The 24,490-nt window shown below is 42.8% G+C and overlaps 1 protein-coding gene across 1 annotated transcript; it reads right to left on the bottom strand.

Moving 5' to 3' along the window:
• Nucleotides 1-835: 835 nt before the first annotated feature.
• On the bottom strand, nucleotides 836-24,490 carry LOC139464838 (transcriptional repressor NF-X1-like). Its single transcript, XM_071246370.1, has 23 exons — nucleotides 24,333-24,490; nucleotides 22,772-23,589; nucleotides 22,182-22,346; nucleotides 21,629-21,706; nucleotides 21,291-21,393; nucleotides 19,934-20,005; nucleotides 19,120-19,259; nucleotides 18,391-18,481; nucleotides 17,380-17,588; nucleotides 16,654-16,785; nucleotides 15,545-15,627; nucleotides 13,973-14,081; nucleotides 12,865-12,984; nucleotides 12,368-12,447; nucleotides 11,759-11,863; nucleotides 10,716-10,844; nucleotides 9,700-9,791; nucleotides 8,291-8,371; nucleotides 7,185-7,319; nucleotides 4,624-4,690; nucleotides 3,537-3,682; nucleotides 3,027-3,134; nucleotides 836-1,379 (listed from the first exon to the last, which is right to left on the bottom strand). Exons 2-23 carry the CDS (start codon nucleotides 23,526-23,528, stop codon nucleotides 1,262-1,264), a joined length of 3,120 nt encoding a protein of 1,039 aa, XP_071102471.1. The 5' UTR covers nucleotides 23,529-23,589; nucleotides 24,333-24,490; the 3' UTR covers nucleotides 836-1,261.

Raw genomic sequence — 24,490 nt, 5'->3', positions numbered from 1 at the left:
CTGGGAAAGTCTGTTTATCTCAAAAGACATTCTTTACACACAAATAACAATAAAAAAAGTCATTTATCACAAAGACCATCACAACAGTCAATCAGAAATGATCCCTAACATACTAATCCTAGTATTCCATGTGGTGTGGACTTTCTGGAATATCCGATAGCATTTCTCTCTCTGTCTACCATGGACCAGAAGTATTAAAAACAAATTCCCTTGCTTTGGTCCATGATGATAATAATATTAATAATAACCTGTATATATATGATGCTCCAAATCCATCCCCTGAAGCATGATCAAAGCACTACATTATCACCGCGGCCAATGGACCAGTTTGCACACGACACTCTTTATCCGTCCTTGGGACCAACCATTTCATATGCAGGGAGGAGGGTGTTGCTGATTTTTTCAAAATAATAATCTGTTCCATAAATTGCTGTAAAGAAATAAAAATGCTGGATTTAAAGAAAGTGTTGTTCAGAGAAAAGAAATGTTTGTCTTGAAGCAATGACAGAATTAAATATTCTGTCTCTAAAAGAAATCTCAGGTCTCCCTGACCTCCCTCCTGAATACTACATGGTCTGTTCCTTAGCCATGTTAGTATGAACCATGATCACAAATTAGCTTCGTGTTGGGGAGTCAGGTCCTTCAGCAAAGCATGGACACAGGGCATCACTGGACCTTCGGTTAAAGACAATTTACAAGCAAGGCCATTATTTTGTAGGTTTGGTCCTGACTCTATTACAAACAAACAAGAAGGAAAAAAATATTATTACAAAAATACATTTTTTTGTTGAAAACCCATCAATGCCACAAAAAATCATCAACTCCAGTGTTGATATTTTACCAAATCAATCAGTCATTGTTAATTCCATCCAGCAGAAATCCAGAGTTCTCTCCCTTGATACACTGACTCCTGCAATTAACACCCAGCATCTTCCGAGAAAAGCCGAAATTCTGCACAGTTGCAGAGTCTATAAATGAGAGCTTCTTGATTTAAACCCTCTGACATCAGACTCGGGCAGAAAAAATCTAATATCCAACAATTACAAAAATAATGGCCTTTCACAAATCTATACCGATAAATTTTCTAATTTCACCAGTAACTTTCAGAGTAAAACTCTGAATATGTGTCATTGTATCTTTGTGCATCAGAGTAAATGTTAATTCTATGATTCCTTTAACCTTAAGTATCACCATGTTGAATCAATAACTTTGAAATTAACACACATCAATATTATCTCCCTTTGACAGGGTGTGATGCTGATCAGCTGACAGAGAAGTCGAAGTAGTCGATGGCTGGACCAGGGGGGGTCCTCTCTCTGCGGCTGTGGGAGGGGGAGTTGGTCTCCAGCTTCACCACATTGGATGCTGGGGAGCCCTGCCTGGAAGGTGGACAATTCAGAGTGAGTAAAAAATGTCATTTTTGGGATAACACTTTCTTAGTAAAGTACAGATTCTCGACTTTTTGGGTTGAGTCCCACCGGGATTCAAACACACGCTGCCAGCAACTAATTGCCAGCACACAAAGTCAGCTATCTAACCCACCCAGCCACCAAGTCTTCCACAAAAAGTCCAACTGGTAGTCTCTGTATAGCCCTCTGACAAGTGTAAATTGACATGGCTCCCATGGCCGAAAGCTATGATGTTGGTTTATGTTTAATATTCCAGCTATATGACGGCGGACTGTAAATAATCCAGAGACCAGAGAATCCAGTGATTAATATCATGAGCATCGACCAACTCAATTGGGATTGATGACATACATCAACCAAGTAAGCGAGCCTGACCATCAGATCCCATCAGTCGCCTTTAACGACAAGCATAGTCGCCTTTTATGGCAGGCATGGGTTGCTGATTCTACCCCGGATCTTCACGAAAGCTATGAACACACAATGCCATTTAGAAAGTGGTCAAATGTGAGATTCTCTTACTAAATATTTACTTGATTTACAAAATCTGTGGCCGAATGTTTAAAGTAGATGGTCACAAGAACAAATGCCAACTTCAAGGCAAATATATACAGAATTATGATTTGAAATACAAATAAGCCTGAACTTGTAAACATTGAGTTTGTTGTCAGATAGTGTCCATAATGGATGGTTTGACACTAGTTTCAACTGATGTCATTTACACCCACAAACATTTGCCAAGTGAGTGAGTGAGTGAGTTTTGGCTTTACACGGCTTTTAGCAATACTCCAGCAATATCACGGCGGGGGACACCAGAAATGGGCTTCACACATTGTACCCATGTCGGGAATCCAACCCAGGTCTTCGGCGTGACGAGCGAACGCTTTAACCACTTGGCTACCCGACCGCCCCACATTTGCCATTAATACCCAAGCGAACATCAACCAGTGTAGTGACTGGGATTTCAAGGCCAACTACCAAATAGTTTAAAGTTGTGTCCTCTAAACAACGATAAATAATATCACATGCACATTCCTGAAATGACGCAGAAGCGGCTCCCAAAACTGAGTCACAAGACAGTTTATTGTTATCTGATTTCTGTTATTTTATGCCCACCATTTTGTTAAAAAAAAATATAAGCATGAAATACTCCCCTGCCAAAATGACATGTTCGGTTGTGCGCAAAGCAAGAAATATTGTACGGTTTTCTAAATCTGCTTCGGAAATGAACACTACTGCCATTTTCAGTAAAAGTCAAAGTGTTGCCATGGAACTTAAAAAATAATTCTTTTCAAAATCCTAAATTAACAAAAGGCACCAGTTCACCACTAGACCTATCAATGTGCGAAGTTTGGTTAATATATCTTCTCCGGAAACGAAACGTGAAGGATGGACAGACAGCACCCATTCCAATATCCCCCGTCCACTTCGTGGCGGGAGACAAAAAGGCCTTACACTCCTGTCAGCAATAGTCATAGAACTGCAGCTTGCACAAACTTGCATGGACCAGAAAATCTAGTGGTTGATAGTGTGAGCACTGTTGGGTATGGTGAAATATCCCAACAACACAAACAATATAAATATAAGGCCATGAGTGCGGAGGAATTCCCTGAAACTCACCTAAGCTCACTGGACTGGTGGAAGTGAGGTATTGGAGGCGGTGCCGTGCGGCCATGTTCACGTTGCAGCACGGCAGTCAAGGTCGAGTTGGGCAGCCAACACTTGTCTCTGGAAGTGGAATACAAGTTGTAGAATTTGTTTGTTTTGTTTATTGTCTCAATCTGCAATATTCCAGCTATATGACGGCAGTCTGTAAATAATCGAGCCTGGACCAGACAATCCAGTGATTGACATCATGAGCATCAATCTACATAATTGGGATAAGATGACATGCATCAACCAAGTCAGCAAGCCTGACCACCTGATCCCGTTACTCGCCTTTTACGGCAAGCATGGGTTGCTGAAGACCTATTCTACCCTGGATCTTCACAGGTCAGAAGTTGTAGAAAAGAAGAGGGCAAATACAACAGAAGGATATTTAACCCCTGACGAGTGAATCCTTGGGGAGTCTTTGGGTGGAACTGAGGAGACTTGACCAACACAAGGCATGACCAATACTCCAGTACATACCTTTTTGCTATTGCAACCACGTTCTTCTTTGGTTCCGAATCATAACTTTGAGTCTCACAACCGTAGAACTCTGCCAGCTCATGTACGAGATGGCGCTGGTCCCGGGTCATCGGACTGAAGGCGTGGCTCCGAGTGGCATGCTTGGACTGAAATAAATAATGGTCTCAAACTATCACCTGTGTAACGGTTGGACGGACAGACAAACAAACCCCGATGGTGTAATGGAGAGACTGCTCGCAAGGCTAGATGTTGTTTTGTGTGTTGTTTAACACTGCACTCAGCAATATTCCAGCTTATGATGGGGGTCTGTAAATAATCGAGTCTGGACCAGAGAATCCAGAGTTTGATATCATGAGCATCTGCAACATTTCGTTATCAGACTTGCGGGATATTTGGACTGAGTTGAAACAGATGACAGACATTACACCGGAAGTGACTCTACAAGAGTTCATAGACGCAGACCGAGACATCCTTGTTGCAGAACGTCTGAGTGATGACGATCGTAGAAAAGCGTGACGGAATCGGTCGAGTGGATTCCGATGATAAAGATACTCAAGACGGGATTGACAGGGTGGAACCCTCCTCTGCCGATGCCAATAAGGCTCTTGAAACACTCAAGATTACATGCAAAAGTAACACGGATGACATCATTTGATGGTTTGGCTGATCTCAACATTGCAGTTTCACAAAAATGCAGTCAGCAAAACGAGGCCAGAGCAAAATCACCGACTACACATTTCCCCCCGTGGTAAACTGCGAAATGCTAAGTGTTCTAAAAATGTTATGAATTTAATGTTATTATTATGTTATCAGTTGAATACTATGAAGTGATCACTGCTAATACAAGTCAATGCTGCAATTATGTGTATTGTGTTTTGTTTTATCCAAGATGCGGACGTTTCTGAGTGAAAACGTATATAATGAAAAACATATATAACGAACTGATTCCTCAAGTTCCTTGTAGTTCATTATATCCATGTTCAACTGTAGTACAATCAGGGAGGAACATTCTCCAGCCCACCTGCCTTATGATGAGTGAGTCCTCTGTGTTGGAACAGAATGTCCTCCTCATGTGTGCTCCACTCACCTGTTTAGCAGAGTGGACAAGATCACTCAGGGCCTTCTCCACATCCGACACAAACTTCGGGTACTTTCTGCAAAAGGAAATATAATCATGTGTCAGAAATGCAGCCCTCCAAGTTCTTTCTTTTGTTAGGGAGCAAGCGGCTCCTAACATGAATACCTTAGAAGCCAAACCTTTTTTTCAAGGAGAAAGACTGAGAATCTGAGATAGGCCACACGTTTGTATGGGTTTCACTTGAGATAGGCCACATGTTTGTATGGGTTTCATTTGAGATAGGCCACACGTTTGTATGGGTTTCACTTGAGATAGGCCACATGTTTGTATGGGTTTCATTTGAGATAGGCCACATGTTTGCAAGGGTTTCATTTGAGATAGGCCACATGTTTGTATGGGTTTCATTTGAGATAGGCCACATGTTTGCAAGGGTTTCATTTGAGATAGGCCACATGTTTGTATGGGTTTCATTTGAGATAGGCCACATGTTTGTATGGGTTTCATTTGAGATAGGCCACAAGTTTGTATAGGTTTCATTTGAGATAGGCCACATGTTTGTATGGGTTTCATTTGAGATAGGCCACATGTTTGTATGGGTTTCATTTGAGATAGGCCACATGTTTGTATAGGTTTCATTTGAGATAGGCCACATGTTTGTATGGGTTTCATTTGAGATAGGCCACATGTTTGTATAGGTTTCATTTGAGATAGGCCACATGTTTGCATGGGTTTCATTTGAGATAGGCCACATGTTTGTATGGGTTTCATTTGAGATAGGCCACATGTTTGTATGGGTTTCATTTGAGATAGGCCACAAGTTTGTATGGGTTTCATTTGAGATAGGCCACATGTTTGTATGGGTTTCATTTGAGATAGGCCACAAGTTTGTATGGGTTTCATTTGAGATAGGCCACATGTTTGTATGGGTTTCATTTGAGATAGGCCACATGTTTGTATGGGTTTCATTTGAGATAGGCCACATGTTTGCGTTTGTTTCACTTGAGATAGGCCACATGTTTGTATGGGTTTCATTTGAGATAGGCCACATGTTTGTATGGGTTTCATTTGAGATAGGCCACATGTTTGTATGGGTTTCACTTGAGATAGGCCACATGTTTGTATAGGTTTCATTTGAGATAGGCCACATGTTTGTATGGGTTTCATTTGAGATAGGCCACATGTTTGTATAGGTTTCATTTGAGATAGGCCACATGTTTGTATGGGTTTCATTTGAGATAGGCCACATGTTTGTATGGGTTTCATTTGAGATAGGCCACATGTTTGTATGGGTTTCATTTGAGATAGGCCACATGTTTGTATGGGTTTCACTTGAGATAGGCCACATGTCTGTATAGGTTTCATTTGAGATAGGCCACATGTTTGCATGGGTTTCACTTGAGATAGGCCACACGTTTGTATGGGTTTCATTTGAGGTAGGCCACATGTTTGTATGGGTTTCATTTGAGATAGGCCACATGTTTGCAGGGGTTTCGTTGTGTGAAGATGTGTATTCAGTTGTAATAGACAGGTACTTAAATAATCATGTAAATACTTCCCTTTGGTACAATATCACTTATGTTCATGGAAATGCAACAGGTTACAAAATACCCTCGCTATTAATGAAACCCTTGTAATTGTATAAACTGTACATGAAGGATACAAAACATCTTTTATTAATTATGTATTTGACATTGGCCATGCAAACACGACTTGGTGAATTACTATGTTTATGTCACTAGTTCTGTTTACTTGTAGGTAGCCAATGGCAAGCAGTAAATAAATATGGGACACCAATCATAGATTTAAGTCACATTGGCCACCAAAAGTGTCGCTACTTAGATGGCTGAAATGCTAGAAAAACTCAAGTAAATATATGAGTAAAAGTTGTGTTATATATATTGTGATGTCAGACATATTTGGGCAACGGTTTGGTTTGTTTGATGGCTGCACTCAGCAATATTCCAGCTATATGATGGTGGTTTGTAAATAATCGAGTCTGAACCAGACAATCCAGTGATTGACATCATGAGCTTCGATCCCCGCAATTGGTAAGAGATGACATGCATCAACCAAGTCAGAGAGCCTCATCACCTGATCTCGTTAGATGCCTCTTACATCAAGCATGGGTTGCTGAAGACCCATTCTGTCCTGGATCTATCCCGCATCTTCACAGGTCTATTTGGACAGTATCAGATCTTTAAACAAGGGGCTGACAGCATGAGCAATGATCAACAGGATGTTATGACATACTATGAGCCAGGTCACACTTCGGATCTCATCAGACAGTTCCCGTGGCTAGTTGGTTGCAATGGTACTGTTATAGTGTCTTGAGTCCAGTGTCCTTCATTGAGACCTTTAGCTATGGCTGTCACCAGCCTTCAAACGTCACGCTACTCTGCAAGCCTGACAGTAATAAACTGCGCTGAGGAGAAGTAAAAATCCAATGATGGTAGTCCTCAGTGACCAGTTGTTTGAGGGCCATAATTCTGTACCAAGGTAATAAAATCATGAAAATATCCTACATCTTGTTTCCTGTGTAATCACAGATTCTAGTATTTGTTATAACTTACTTGGCAAACTCTTTGAGGAAATCAGAGAACGTAGGGTTGCCGAGTTTCCCTTGAAAGTCTGGGTTCTTGATCTCCAAGGCAAGCGCCACTCGGCGGTTCCGCTCAATGATGGCACACTCAGCATCACAGTCCAAGCTGGAAGTGATTTTCTCTCAATATACCAACAATACATGAATTTTAACTCCACTTGATGTGGGAGGAAAGCCTGAATTGGTCTCAGACATTTACAACTAATGTGGAACCAATGATGGCGAGTATGGTCGTGACAAACCTAGAAACATAATCACAGAAAACTAGGATTTCAACCTATAAACCTATCTCTGTACATAAACACATAGAGTGAATGAGTGAGTGAGTATGGTTTTACACCGCTTTTAGCAATATTCCAGCAATATCACGGCGGGGGACACCACAAATGGGCTTCACACATTGTACCCATGTCTGGAATCCAACCTGGTTCCTCGGCGTGATGAGCGAATGCTTTAGCCACTAGGCTACCCAACCGCCCCTCAAAAACACAGAGGCCCTGTATAGGTGAGACAGCTAGGTAATACACACTGTGACAGCTGGGTCATGTTGTGGATATAATTTCTGGAGTGAGTGAATGAATTTGATTTCTGGAGATCTGTGTGTGTGCGCGACATGCTCGGCACATGCACATTGGTTAACACTGCAAACAGCAATATTCCAGCTATATGACAGTAGTCTGTAAATAACTGGACCAGACAATCCAGTGACTGATATTGAGAGCAACGATCCAAGATAAGATGACACTCCCTTCAACCAAGTCACCGAGCCTGACCACCGGATCCACTAAGTGGCCTCTTACGACCAGCACAGGTCGCTGGTGACCTATTCTAACCCAGAATATCTCACATGGGTAATTAGAAATGACCTCACAATTGGTACATGTCCAGGAAATCCTAACAAAATCATCCTCAAACAAATATCAAACCTTATCAAAAAGAATATATTTCTCCTAAAAGATAACTGTTACATTGAGATAGTAGATAGTCTACTTTGAGGCCTTATACGTTCACAGCCAAAAGTCCTCTTTAATCTAGGCAGTCGGACTCCTGCTGAATGCAGGAGGAAGCGGTACGTACCTCCGTGTTCCGCCCTTCATGACACTCGCCAACTTGGCCATGTCCATGACACGCCCACTGGACAGCTGCTGAACGGTCACCCTGGCAACACAACACATGGTCAGTGACAGTCCAGGGGGACAGAGGTAGCTTCTTTCAAGTGTGCCACGAGGCATTCATAAAGATGTTAAGGTGTTCCTTAGGAAACGTAAGCCAACGAGAACAATACTTTGGATTTATGCTCAATATTGGTGAGATTGGGCGTCACAAGTGTGAGATTAGGCCACTCATACAGGAAAAGTGAAACTGGGCCACTCATACAGGAAGGGTGAGACTGGGCCACTTATACAGGAAGGGTGAGATCGGACCACTAATACAGGAAGGGTGAGATCGGACCACTAATACAGGAAGGGTGAGACTGGGCCACTCACAGGAAGGGTGAGACTGGGCCACTCATACAGGAAGGGTGAGACTGGGCCACTCATACAGGAAGGGTGAGACTGGGCCACTTATACAGGAAGCGTGAGATCAGACCACTAATACAGGGAGGGTGAAACTGGACCACTCATACAGGGAGGGTGAGGCTGGACCACTCATATAGGGAGGGTAAGACGGACCACTCATATATGAAGGGTAAGATTGGGCCACTCATACAGGAAGGGTCAGATGGGACCACTCATACAGCAAGGATGAGACTTGGCCACTCTTAAAGGAAAGGTGAGACTGGGCCACTCTTACAGGAAGGGTGAGGCTGGGCCACTCATACAGGAAGGGTGAGACTGGGCCACTCATACAGGAAGGGTGAGACTGGGCCACTCATACAGGAAGGGTGAGATGGAACCACTAATACAGCAAGGGTGAGATTGGGCCACTTATAAAGGAAGGGTGAGATGGACCACTCATACAGGAAGGGTGAGACTGGGCCACTCATACAGGAAGGGTGAGACTTGGCCACTCATACAGGAAGGGTGAGATCGGACCACTCATACAGGAAGGGTGAGACTTGGCCACTCATACAGGAAGGGTGAGATCGGACCACTCATACAGGAAGGGTGAGACTTGGCCACTCTTAAAGGAAGGGTGAGACTGGGCCACTCTTACAGGAAGGGTGAGGCTGGGCCACTCATACAGGAAGGGTGAGACTGGGCCACTCATACAGGAAGGGTGAGACTGGGCCACTCATACAGGAAGGGTGAGATGGAACCACTAATACAGCAAGGGTGAGATTGGGCCACTTATAAAGGAAGGGTGAGATGGACCACTCATACAGGAAAGGTGAGACTGGGCCACTCATACAGGAAGGGTGAGACTGGGCCACTCATACAGGAAGGGTGAGATCGGACCACTAATACAGCAAGGGTGAGACTGGGCCACTCATACAGGAAGGGTAAGATTGGGCCACATATACGAGCAGAATAAGGTGTTCTTACTTCTGGTACTCGGAGATGTTTGTGCTACTGTCCCCGCCCAACAAGCAGGACACCTTGGCGCTGCGATGGCCACACGGACACTTGATGGTGATCTGCAAGACAGGGATGCTTGGGGTCACACACAGGACACAGTGAGTGAGTGAGTGAGTGAGTGAGTGAGTGAGTGAGTGAGTGAGTGAGTGAGTGAGTGAGTGAGTGAGTGAGTGAGTGAGTGAGTGAGTGAGTGAGTTGGCTTTAATGCTGCTTTGAACAGTATTCAAGTTATCATGGTTATATCACAGCGAGTCAGCTTAATGTGGAAGGAAAGCCAGAACTGATGCAGGTCTTAGACGTTTACCACTTTGGTTAAACCCACGAGCACAGGTACGATGCTGACAAACCTGGAAACATAATCAGGGCAAACCGGGATTCGAACCCACGATCATAGGTTTTCGGTGTTCCCAGGGGACGCAACTCTTCGCAGCGAATTGTGGTGCCTTAGGCGAATGGGCCGCCCGTGCCCCCAAGGACAAGTCATTAGAAGAGATTCTCATGTGATTTGCAGTAACGACTTGTCGCTTGTGAAGGTTCTTCTCACAACCCCTAAGTTGCACTGATTCAGTCACCTCATACCTGTTACTTGTACAAGTGAGTTGAATGGATCAGAACTTGCCCTAAGGCATGTCACAAATTGTAACCAGTCACCCAATCAACAAGTGTATATCGTTGGTAACTCTAGAGTAACCTCCCATGGTTTGTGTTGTCAATATTTCGTACACAAAGTGACAAGATCTCACTCAGCAGCAGCAACGATTCATCATCAGCTTTAAGTATCCTTTGTGATGAGAATTTTAACAAGAACAATGTGAGACTGGAGGCGTATGCTACAAGAAAATACTCTTCTTGCTGAAATTGCATGCTACAAATTGTTACTACAAATCACATGGTAGTGAGTGAGTTAATATTTAACGTCACATCGGCAGAGTCTCAGCCATATAGTGATGAGTGAATCATGATCACAGTTATTTGTAACTAACCTCAGCTTTACAAGGCACTTTAGGGCAAGCATCGTCCGGATGACAGGGAGCAGCACAGGGATGGTCACATCCCTCTCTCTTCCTGATGCACGGCTGTACACACACGTCCCCCTCCCTCTCGCAGTCCCCCTGCATCACCAACATACAACACATCAGCAACACTCTAACATCATCACCACGGCCAGGTGCATCTGTGCTTGATAACATGAGCTACGACCAATGACAGGGAGCATTAGATAGGTTATTCATTGCTCCTGAAAACTGAAAGAACCGACTCAGGAACCTGGGTCACCTGTCCCAACCCTAGTCTAGAGTAAAGAACCCCGTACACAGCAGTTTGTTTGTTGTTAACACCACACTCAAGACCCTGGGTCACCTGTCCCAACCCTAGTCTGGAGTAAAGAACCCCGTACACAGCAGTTTGTTTGTTGTTAACACCACACTCAAGACCCTGGGTCACCTGTCCCAACCCTAGTCTGGAGTAAAGAACCCCGTACACAGCAGTTTGTTTGTTGTTAACGCCACACTCAGGACCCTGGGTCACCTGTCCCAACCCTAGTCTAGAGTAAGGAACCCCGTACACAGCAGTTTGTTTGTTGTTCAACACTACACTCAGGAATATTCCAGCTATATGACAGTGACAAGTAAATAATCAAGTCTGGACCAGAAAATTCAGTGACTGACATCATGAGCATCGATCTAAACTACTGGGATACGATGACATGCATCAAAATACTCAGCCAGCTTGACCACCCGATCCCGTTAGTTGCAACTTACAACAAGCATAGTCGCTGAAGACCAATGAACCCTGATCTTCATGGGCTATGACGGCTATATAAATTACCAACTCTAGCAAGACAATCAAATGGATGACAACATGATCGTTGATCCACACAACAGAGACACAATGACAAGACACCATCCAGTCGCCACTTATATACGACCAGCATAGGTTGCTGGGGAGCAAATCTAACCCGGAATCTCCACAGGGCTGTACACTGCAGTAACCACGAGTACCCTACCATCACACTGAAGGGGCTCACCTTGTGACAGATACGCAGACACTTGTGTATCCCACACTGGAGCAGTCTACCACACGGTCTCCCACAGGAAATGTCAGCCATGTGACAGGCGATGTTTTTGCGAGTCTGAAACATGAAATAATTAACTCAACTACTCATTTGTGGCACAAAAAAACACCCAAAACAACGCATGCACGCACACAAGCAACCAATCACGCAAGCACGCAACCAATCACGCAAGCACGAAACCAATCATGCAGACATGCAACCAATCACACAAGCACGCAACCAAACACGAAACCAATCACGCAAGCACGCAACCAATCACGCAAGCATGCAACAAATCACGCAAGCACGCAACCAATCACACAAGCACGCAACCAATCACGCAAGCACGCAACCAATAACGCAAGCATGCAAACAATCATGCACGCACGCACAGGCTTGCACATAAGAAAATGTCATAAGAGAACTCAAATTACTTTTGTAAAACATAGATTATTTATCTGTCTTTTCCCGATGAATGTATGTCATAATTTCTATACAGATCTTTAAGTACGAAGTTAACTGGTTCTCCAGCCATGTTAATGACACACATAACGTGTTCCTGTTAGGAGTTTGTGATCTTACCTCATGACCTCCCATACAGAGTTTCTCTGTCAGCTCCGTGCAGGGTGGGCACACACTGTCACTGTGGCAGTTATGGCGAACTGAAGACAATAGAATGTTGTATATGGGATGAAAACTCTCATTGATTGGAGCAAATCTTTGATGCCACAACAGTATGATATTATTAAAAAACAAAGTACTTTTGCTTCAATGACAAAGTATTTCAGGTCTGCTTTCACACGGCCAAAAACCCAGTTGGCAAAACAGTTTAAACCAATGAGCTCGGGGGGCGGTCGGGTAGCCTAGTGGTTAAAGCGTTCGCTTGTCCCGCCGAAGACCCGGGTTCGATTCCCGACGTGGGCACATTGTGTGAAGCCCATTTCTGGTGTCCCCCGCCTTGATATTGCTGGAATATTGCTAAAAGCGGCGTAAATCCATACTCACTCACTCACTCACTCAATGGGCTCAATTCCCTAACATGGTCATACTAGAAATTTGGAAAAGGAGGAAGGACTCACCTGGATGTTGACATGGGTGGGTTCGGACGCATGTTTTGTGACATTCAGGTGGGCGTGTCCCGCACGGTATTGGTGGGAAGATGATCTCTGCTCCACAGTGGCAGGACAACTCATCAAAACCTGACAGATTAAACACAGCATGCATCTTAATAATTACAACAACTAAACACAGATTTTGTGACAAGTATTTATTAATTTAAATAACATAGCTCTGTGATAAAATGCAAAGAACAATGAAGAACGAAGCATAGTTTATTTTTCAACAAAACATTGTTCTATCATGACGTCATTTCTGGAGATTTGAACAACTTGATAACGTTGCATATATGACAATGTTAATTTTGAGAGGGGAGTGTCTAGTGAGTTGTTCCTCTATAGATGTAGCAGGGCAATGCAGATAAACATGATAGCCGAACGATCGCATCCCAAGCGGGAGAGATATGACAATCGGTATTGGGAGAAAAGATACAGGTAATCGAGGTGAGGATTATGAGAATATAGGGGAAATACCCACACAAAATAGACTTGTCTGAGATTGCCGAGGTCAGATTCTATTCAGGGAATCATCATTATTTAAATGCAGTAAATATTTTTACAGCTTGTACAATTTATCGTTATCCTTAAAGAAACTGTACATAACGTTGATGTCTCATATAAGAAATAAACGACGAGTGGGAGTTGTTTATCGTACAATAAAACACTGCAGCGAGAATAAACCAGAAGGGGCACAGCAGTTGTCAGGTGCTAGTTGTATATAGTTGGATGTACCGTATTCACTGTAATAAGCTTCCTGGCACTCAGCAAATTGACAAAGAGGAGAGCTTCTTTAAACCATATGCAAGTAAAATTTATTATCAGACATCGAGTGTTAGGGACCCAAGTTCAAACATCAATTAAAAGATAACACTTTCGATAATAGTTACAAGGCAATATTCTAGTGCCGTTTTCTATACAAAATCTGTATTTTACACAAGTAAATATGGACTGTAATGTAAATTTTCAGTCATAGTCTAAGAGGACGCTTATAAGAATCTAGAAATTGGTCGGGACATGTATTGGAGTCGGGCACTTAATGTGGTGACTACAGCATGTTCCAGTCAAGACTTACCCGCAACAAGACAAGGCTGACAGTTGCCACGGTGACACAGAGCCTTACACTTGTGGCGGCCACACTTCAGCTTCTTGCCGCACGTCACTTCACAGATGTGAACATCTCTCTGGAACACAGATCAACCTGAGGTTTAGCCAACGCAAAACACCGTATTCGACGTAATAAACGCCCTGCTCTAATAAGCGCCCACGGCGATATTTACTAATATATTTGCTGGTGAACAATCCCAATTAGCACCCCTTCCGTTTGATCAATGTACAAAAGACTTATTTATTCGCGTATAATACGCAATTAAATTCTGAAAAAATATATCTGTCGTATATAAACATTTCAGGCTGTCAGCATAAACCACGAAATTTATCTTTCAACTCTGTTTTTTCTCTCACCAAAATAACATTCTATTCATATTAAGAGCCCACTATTTCTAATTTTAAGAGTGCCCTGGGCGCTTATTACGTTGAATACGGTACTTCATCCTATATGGGTGATGGGTGAAATGGGGTTTAATGTCGCGTCCAAGATTATTGCACTTATATAGCGACGTGCATGTACGTGTGTGTGTTTGTGTGTCTGCTTGTACTTGTCCGGACTGATGCTGATTTATAGTGCTAGCTCACTGAGATACCATGCCGCAGTTTAACATGAATACCCCACTCAGACACAGTATACTAACTCCGAGCCGACCAGTCCTTGTTTTAGCCCCTTAATGCTGAGGGCCAGACAGGGTAACAACAAGTACCATCTTTTAACATCTTTTGGTAAGACGCAGCCGGGGATCGAACCCCGGACCTTCCGCTCTCCGGGCTGACGCTTTACCACTAGACCACGGAGGCTGTCTCATCCTATATGAATACAAATTGAGAATGGATGCAGATCCATTTCTGTGGGATGCCAAAAATGACTGAGACATAATATTAATGAAAAGAAAATTTCAAAAATTGCATGTTACACATACAGATAGACCTGATGATGTATCCTGGTAAGACACACACACAAATTAAAAAGTTCAAAATGACTTATATTTCATTAGGAAGAGAATTTATGGATGTCAACTTCTTTATTATGAGGAACACAACGTTTCGGATTTTTGCTAACTCCTTCATCAGAGAATTTATGGATGTCAACTTCTTGGGAAGGAACACAATGTTTCGGATTATATCATCAGGTGACAAAGGAGTAAGCATATACTCCAAATCGTTGAGTTCCTCATGATAAAGATGTTGACATCCATAAATTCTCTTCCTTACATGTAGCACTTCTAAATGCCTTTCAAAGACTTGACTTCTATTTCTCCCATCTTTATTACCACTGATCTATGACAGGTCAAAGGCTTCTCAGCACACGCACTGATACAGCGTCAGTACAATGATGGGAATCAGGCGGGATCCCAACGATCATCATACTCTGTGTCTCCAGGGCTCGTATCTCGGTACACCTGCACTAACCCCTGGATCCATTCCCGTGGTTCTCGCGATCCTAAATTACCCGCCCTTTAATAAACCCAACGACATGTAACCCAATATGGCCGGGATGAACGAACTCATCACCCATCTTTGCAAAGATTCTTACCGTACAGCACGTTTCAGTGCACTTGTGACGAGCACACAACTTCTTCTTCGTGCATCGCCGCTCACATTTGTAAGGATTAGTGACTACAAAACAGAAAATAACATACACGATATACATTATTTGTTTTTTGTTTATTTTGCACCTGTAATATACATCTACATTATGTTGACCTGTATTGTAAATACTTCAGTCTGTACCAGATATACCAGTGATTGATAATATGAGTGAGTGAGTGAGTATGGTTTTAAGCCGCTTTATGATTGATGATATGGGCGACTTCCCCCAAGAACCAAGACAAGAAACCATACAATCGAGGGAGTCAGTAAGCCTGACCATCCGATCCATTAAGTCGCCTCATATGACAAGCATAGGTTGTTGCTTGTGAGGATTACGGGCAAGGATACAGGTCCCCAGCAACCGATGCTTGTTGTAAGAGGTGACTAAGTGGATGGGGAAAGCATAGGTTGTTGCTTGTGAGGATTATGGGCAAGGATACAGGTCCCCAGCAACCGATGACTTGTTGTAAGAGGTGACTAAGTGGATTGGGCAAGCATAGGTTGTTGCTTGTGAGGATTACGGGCAAGGATACAGGTCCCCAGCAACCGATGCTTGTTGTACGAGGTGACTAAGTGGATCGGGAAGTTCTGTTCGGGGACTTGGTTGACAGCGTGTCATTGTTTCTCAATTGCTTGGGTTGATGCTCATAATGTCAATCACTGGATTGTCTGGTCCAAACTCGATTGTTATAGACTGCTATCATAGACATCAGATCAACAATCAATCAAACAGCATACCCGATAGATATGGGAATTTCAACCCCAAATCCCCATGGGGTAATATTAAAAGATGGTACTTTTAATTAACTCTGACAACATCTGACATACACAATCAATCAAACAACAAACTTGAAATATGTAAATAATATATTTATTTTTCGTTTTGACTATTGTTCACAAATAAACAATGACTTGTCATGATATGAGTGTAGGAACTGTGTTCTTGTTGAACAAAACCTGTGACATGTTTCTCAGGGCAATGAGAAAATATGTTTGTGTCCTGTTAGACTGGCACAATTTCTTCAAACATAGAAACAGTTGGACATTACTCACCTGTAAATTTGGTTGTTTCTGAACAAGAGAAAACCTTCTCCTTGGCCCCGCAGTGACACATTAGAGTTGTCTCCCCTTCACAGGGACCACACTCCCCGATGTGACAAGGACGTTCACATGTATGGGGGGCATCTGCAGGTAAAACAGGCATAAATACTCAATGGATCACAAAAGTGAAACAACTCTGTTTTTTTATTGATCCTTATTTATCCAAGTGACCAACATCTGACTTTAATTGACTGACTATAAAAGTCCAGTTTCCACCCTTGCCAAACTAGGCTCGATCGTAGCGACACCAGTGTCTCCTACGAGTCCCTTCTATGACCCTCCTATTGACTAATCAGATTCCACCTCTCATACCACTAGCAGTTACATCTGCTTCAAACAAAATGGGGCCGCCAAGTCAAGATCTGATTGATAATGATATATATATTGTAATAAGCAATTACGTTGGGAAGTGTATAAAACCATGGTGGCGGAACACAAGCTTTGCAAATACTGCAATCGACCGAAACCTGCATTGCAGTTGCCATGTGTTTACAAACTGGATTTCGATTTCGTGATTTTGATTGACCTATACATAGAATCGTCATTCCATCCAAAATAGAACTCAGAAATTCCAGTCTAGGTCGGTAAGGTTGGAGCTGGACCTGTAGAGTCAGTTAACTCCCTTTGCTCGGGAAGAAGGCATTTCATGATGCACAAGAATATTTCAACTTAACCTACCTTTCGGGCCACAACTGAGAGGCTTTGAGCACAGTTTATCACAGACAGGGATGGGGTCAGCACAACTTGAGCGCTGGCCATCAGGGAGGTCGGTCAGGGGGGTCTGGCCACACTGGCAGTGTGTGACAAGGTCTGGGAGGAGGGGGCACCTGCCACACTCCCCGGGGTGACACAACTGCTCACATGTGTGAGTGCCACACTTGAGGGCGCTGGGGACACAGAGAACATTGGTCAGGACAGCAGCAGAACTAGCCAAGAGCGACATCAGTTCCAACTGAAGCACCCGAACAATCTCCATCATCATCATCATGCTTATCATTTTGAGTTTGTTGGTTGTTTCACGGCGCACTCAGCAATATTCCAGCTATATGACGCTGATCTGTAAATGGCCAATTCAGGACCAGACAATCCAATGATTGACATCATGAGCATCGATCAATGCAGTTGGGATACAATGACATGCATCAACCAAGTCAACAAGCCTGTCAACAAGATCCTGTTGGCTGTCTTTTGTGGCAAGCATGGGTTGCTAAAGACCAATTCAAACCCGGGTTTTCAAGGGTTTATGATTATCAATCAAGCTTAAGTATCATGATATCACTTTATCATTTTAGTGAAAACTACATTCCCTTGTTCTATAGTACTGATACCTTTTCAGTTTTAAACACTTACATCATTATACAATAAAATTAAAACGTAACATAAAAACACCAAACTGATTTAATAATAAATATAAAACAGACAACATAAATTTTACTGCCGGAGACTACAACAACTTCTTAATCAACCTTTATCAACACAAATTAACCAAAATTATTATTTAGAAATGCTAAACATGGTCTTTCCCAGATCAGATCAGATCAAGTACAGCATCATATTTTGTTTAATATATGATCAGTGGTGCCTTTAACCCTTCCTCCAGCCAAGAAAGAATATGTCTTGGTAGGCCATATAGGGCACTGTTTTTTCTCTAACTTACAGAAAATATAAGACAAAGCTCCATGCACCTACCGTCGACACTCCTCATCACAGGAGAAGGACACCTCTCTGGACTCGACACTGCCACAGAGTACGTCCCTCTGACTGTGGCCTCCGTAACATTCTGTAACACAGACAGGTGAATGAGTCAGTCCACACTCCCTACCAAATGTAAGGCATTTTTAAGGCTTTTTCAAGGCTTTTTCAAGGCTAAGATCAGGGTGTTTTAGGCTAGAAGTGAAACCAAGTGTACTTTCAAAAAGATTTATGAGGACACTGGTTCAATTTGTACATCTAATAACACTGTTTAAAAGATTCAAGTTCAAACACCCATATTTCAATATTTTTACGATTAGTTACTTAGAAATCTTTTGCAAATTCTTCATATTTCTTGATATATTAACATATATATATGAAAGAAAATCGAATTTCTTTCCAAGGACATATGTCAGTTCAATATATTTAAATTGTGATGTTTCCATAGAAACAGCAATGTTTGGCATCAAGCTAAAAGGAACATCATTATAAAAATGCATAAGAAACCGGAACAAATAGAATACAAACAAAGCAAAAAATATGATAAGACAAATAAAAAATTAAAACGAAAACATATATAAATTAGAAAATAAATTATCAATTTTGACATATCCATTTACAACTGTAACTATTAAACCCATGTTGGGAATCAAACCACGGCTTTCAGAGTGAAAAGTTAGGCGTTAAGCCAGCCAACTTCCCCTGATCTAAGATAAATCAACGTACTCTGCGTGACCTTCTCCTCACACGCGTGGCACTCGCCCTTGTGGCACACCTCCTGGCACTCATGTTTGCCACAGTTGAGGGACTTGCCACACACAGCGTCACACTTGTAGCTTGTGTCGTGACCACACCGTACTAGATTCCTGGACAAACAAAAAACATGGCTGTAGCTCATCATATGCTTGAAAGAAATCGATAGTTTGTAGTATGAAGTGAGTAAGTGAGTGAGTGTTAGCAATATTCCAGCAATATCACCGCGGGAGACACCAGAAATGGGCTTCACACATTGTGCACATGTGGGGAATCGAACCTGGGTCTTTGGCGTGACTATGAATGCTTTAACCACTTGGCTGTAGTAAAAGTACTAAACAGAGCTAACCAGTTTCAAAAGTGACATCATTTGATTGTGATGTCATGGAAATCGATGGTCTGCAAAGCATTGTGATGTAATTGCTTAGTGATATCCAATAGCTGCCGACCTCTTAAATTGGCCCAGTGACATTTCCATAAAGCTGGTCCGACTATCAAGTTGACAATTCTAGTCAATACATACTTATTTCTACAAATTGTCAAGTCAGTTAAGACATCATTTTGTTTGCATTTGTAGTTTATTGGAAGTGTTTTAGGTTAGGAAAATATGATGACGGCTCCTGACCAGTGAACTTTGGAAACTAGTTCATACAGTAGTGATGTCTCCTTGTTGCATTATAGTCCCAATATTTGCTCAGCACGAAATAATGGGGGCCACTTTGTGTATTCTGCTAATTGAGATGAAACTAGATTATTTGATAAAGCCTTGTGTATAGTGTCTCCTTACTTTGATCTGCCACAGTCGCAGCTTCTGTTGACGGTCGCACTGCACGGGGGGCACGGTCCGGGGTGGCACAGTCTGAGGGGAGGAACATACATCTGTGACTGCAGTTAGTGACGGCTTGCTACATGATGTACAAGGACACAGCCTTATCCAACAACATGGAGAGAAGAGCAACCATGCTGAACAAAGACTTTTCCTCTCCTTGTTTGCTGTGTATTTCATTCTAATCTGAGGCATAGGGAACTCAGAGTGCAAAGTCGAAGTGAAGGGACATAACTCTACTCACAAAATACAAGGGCAAGCATCGCTGTCATCAGGATGGCCGTGGCCATTACAAGAATATAGAAATTTGTGCCTCTGACCCCAAATGTTTATAGTTATGTTTATGTCTTTGGTAATGCCATCATACTGAATTTTGAAAATGTTTACGACTGACTAGATTTCCCAGATGAAATTACCATTTACCATCAGATTGGTTCGAGACTGAAGATGAAGGGACATAACTCTACTGACAAAGTACAAGGGCAGTGAAGGGACATAACTCTACTGACAAAGTACAAGGGCAGTGAAGGGACATAACTCTACTGACAAAGTACAAGGGCAAGCTCCTTCCCAGCGCGTGACACCTTCGTTACACTCTCGGTAACATCGCTGCCACCAGTGTGGGCGCGGCCATTTCAAGAATCTTGAAATTTGCCCTCCAACCCCATATGTAGTAACGTTTACACTTTTGTTTATGTCTTTGGGAATGCCATCATATTTCAATTTGAAAAGGTTTACGACTGACCATGTTTTCCAGACGAATTTACTTTGTTGTTTTGATAATCAGATTGGTTCGAGATTGCAGACTAACGGAAAATCAACCAACTTCTTCCTTACATTCTTATTATATCAATAACATGATAGTTTTAATGAAACAGAAATTCAAACTGACAAACGAAGAAAGTAATTTAGTAGCGATAAGTGTATTCGGCGCACGTCAGTCGACACTTGTTTGTAAACATAACGGTCATTCGGTTGCGAGTTCAACTCCAAGCATGGTTGTGGCCACCTATTCACAGTGGGGAGTTTTGACTGGTGGCAGCGATAGTATAGAGAGCTCCGGGAACGTACTATCGCTGTGAGGAGCTTGAGTACAAGGGCAGTGAAGGGACATAACTCTACTGACAAAGTACATGGGCAGTGAAAGGGACATAACTGTACTCACAAAGTACAAGAGCAGTGAAGGGACATAACTCTACTCACAAAGTACATGGGCAGTGAAAGGGACATAACTCTACTGACAAAGTACAAGAGCAGTGAAGGGACATAACTCTACTCACAAAGTACAAGGGCAGTGAAGGGACATAACTCTACTCACAAAGTGCACGGGTGAGGGCAATCACCCTTCCTCTTCTTGTGACACACCTCCCCACAGCTGTGAGGGGTCTCATACTGACTGTATGCTGGGTCCCGCATCTTTGCTGAAACACAAACACAGTCTCTGTGAAAGTCCACAGAAGCAGCAGTGTTGGTTGGGCACTTTCTCTCTGACATTCTGACAAGCACCTGCACACACTTACCACAGTAGCAGCGGTATCGGTTGGGCACTCACTCTGTGACATTCTGACAAGCACCTACACATACTTACCACAGTAGCAGCGGTACTGGTTGGACACTTTCTCTGTGACATTCTGACAAGCACCTACACATACTTACCACAGTAGCAGCGGTATTGGTTGGGCACTTTCTCGGTGACATTCTGACAAGCGGGGCACCTCCAGCCTGTGACACTCCCTGAAAGATAGAAACACAAGGGCCGGGTGTGAACAACCTCTCAGTGATGCACAATCATTCAACCCCCCCTCCTCCTAAACACTAAAACAGGACAGAATATGTTAGGCTTAATACAAATAACATGCTGACATTATCCAACTGGGTCAGACTGATACTGGATGAGTGTTTCAAAAGCAAAGTCACATAAAAAAGTACACAATACTGTCAAATGTCTTTGAGGGAAAATCATTACTCTAGGAATCAAATGGGCAAAATATATCTAACTGGCACAAAATATTACTGTCTAGTATTTCCTTGCACAGATAAACATGTGATTAAATAGACAAGATAATAAAACCCATCAGTTTGTTCCTACTAGTGTTCCTGGTTCATTGATATGTTCCAGAAAAATGTCAATGATGATTCTCTCTTTCTTTTCAAAATGACATAGGCATGCCACCTCATGAGAGTGATGCACCATATTAGAGCGTCTCACCATCTCTCTCTGTGACGGTGGATGTCCGAGCCCACTTCTTGATGCAGTGCAGATGGAAGACGTGGAAGCAGTTGCCGCAGCTCCAGATGGCGTGCTCGCACCGCACGTTGTCATAGCACACCATACACTCGTACTTGCCGCGGGACAGCTGGTTCAACAGAGTTCCTGGACAACAAACATTCATTTAGATTTAGCCGGGGTTACATATAAACATGGCAACCTCCACCACTGCACTGTTAATTTCAAATGTACTTGAGTTAACATGAGGCTTATCTCTGTAAACTGTCCTATAGTCTGAGCCAAACTGCCCAATAGTTTAGGTACCATAGGAACAAGTAGAAATTTGTCATTTTTAAGGGTCTTGCTATATGTTATCATTATAGGGACTGGAGGACAAAAATTGCTAGTTTCTACCGTGGTAAACAGCTTCACCTAATAAGACAATATTTACAGTTTTATGATGTGAAGTTTTTCATACAGCCTTTCCAAGCTCTGGTGTTCATAAGGTTTGGACCGCACTCATATTCCAATGAATTCACACAACATGCACAAAGTGAAAGTTAATTTTTAAGCATGTTAAGTCCTCTTACCTCTTTGTGTCTCATCCTTCTCTGCACGATGACCTTGACCTCTCCTGACACCAGCCTGGCCAACCCTCTCATCACCCTCTCTGCCATCCTCTCGTCTGTTCTTGTCGCCTGACCTCGGCCGACTACCTGGAACTGGAGATGCCTTTCCCCTGTCCTCACTGGTTCTACCCCGCCCACTGTGCTCCCCCCTCGCACTGTAGTTATACTGCTTCCGTTTCCCCCCACGATCACTCCCATATCTTGGACGGCTTGAGTTCCCATCTCTAGAACTCCCTGTGGTAGTACTGCTGTTGTACTCTGAGGTTCTACTCTGTCCTTGATCGAACTGTTTTGCTGACTCGTTGCTTTGTTCGTTTACGTCCGACAGACTTGGACCAGAATTAGCTTCATAATATTGCTGATCGTGCATATTTGGGTTGTAATAACCTTGGTTTTGTCCATAATAGTTCTGGTTATAATAACATGTCCCCCTCCCTCTGGTGTTTTGCCCCCCTCCGCCACGCCCCCGGGGGCGGTTCTGTCTGTAGGAATGGGAGGGTACTGCCTGCTCCTGAACCCACTGAGTATCCTGGTATTGATACAGTGGGTACTGCTGGCCATACACAGGCTGCTGTGGGTAAGCCTGTTGGTAGTCGTATGTGTAGTAGTATTGACCGTTATAGGGGTTAAAGTATGCCTGGGTGGCACCTGAAGCGTTGGCGGGGTCGCTGTAGCTGAAGTCGATGTAGCTATTCTGGGAGTTCTGACTGTAACTCATAGCTGGTTCTTGTAAATCAACTTGCTTCTTTTTCGCGGATATTTTGGTACTTAGTCTCTGGCTAGAAGGAAGCAAATGAAAATGGTTAAAAAAGACTTGTCTTTGATTTTTGGTTTGTTGTTTAACGCCGCACTCAGCAACATTTCAGCTATATGATGGCAGTCTGTAAATATTGAGTCTGGACCAGACAATCCAGTGATGAACATCATGAGCATCGATCCACGCAATTGGGATACCATGACATGCATCAAACAAGTCAGCGAGCCTGACCACCTGATCCCCTCAGTAGCTTAGATTTATTCTAACCCAGATCTTCACGGGTCGTTTAATAATTAAGTGAGCCAAATCTATGATGAAAATAATTCGGATGGACCAAGGTTCTGATTTTCCGTGACTGTCAATTGATGATTAGTTAGTACAGTGTTAAACAACAAACAAATACTATTAAAAATGACAAACACATGGGCGATTGGTAACAAGACCAACAGGAATTTTTCCCGCCGTTTCACACCAGTTAAATTTCGGCGTCGGGGTACGATTATTCTGAGATGAGGGTGTCACTCATCGCATGCTGAAGAACATTTTGACATTTAATTTCGGGTTTTGATGTTAACATTAAGTCTGTAAAAAACATGGTATGGTTCATAAGAGGCTTTCACTGTCAGCAAATACATAGTAATCAATCAAACAAACGGCGTCAACATAGCCGGTAACTGTAGGTCTGTCACAGGTACCCCCTTCCTAGTGTGCCCAAATTAACCAAATGACAACACATAACGTTCAGGGCATAGTCAGCCTTCTCACCAAGTAAATGCGACACTCGACTTTCTAGCAATGCTTCAAAGATGTGCTCTCGCTGCGACTTTCAAAATTGTTTGGTTCGTCGTGAATATTGTACTCTTAAATACTTTGTTTTCCTACTCAATAACTGTTTCCGTGGTGCAATATGCTTCAGAAGCAAA

Source organism: Haliotis cracherodii, unplaced genomic scaffold (genome assembly GCF_022045235.1).
Source record: "Haliotis cracherodii isolate W230 unplaced genomic scaffold, xgHalCrac1.p SCAF_17, whole genome shotgun sequence".
In the NCBI taxonomy this organism is placed as follows: Eukaryota; Metazoa; Mollusca; class Gastropoda; order Lepetellida; family Haliotidae; genus Haliotis; species Haliotis cracherodii.
This window is presented reverse-complemented; position numbering and strand designations above follow the sequence as displayed.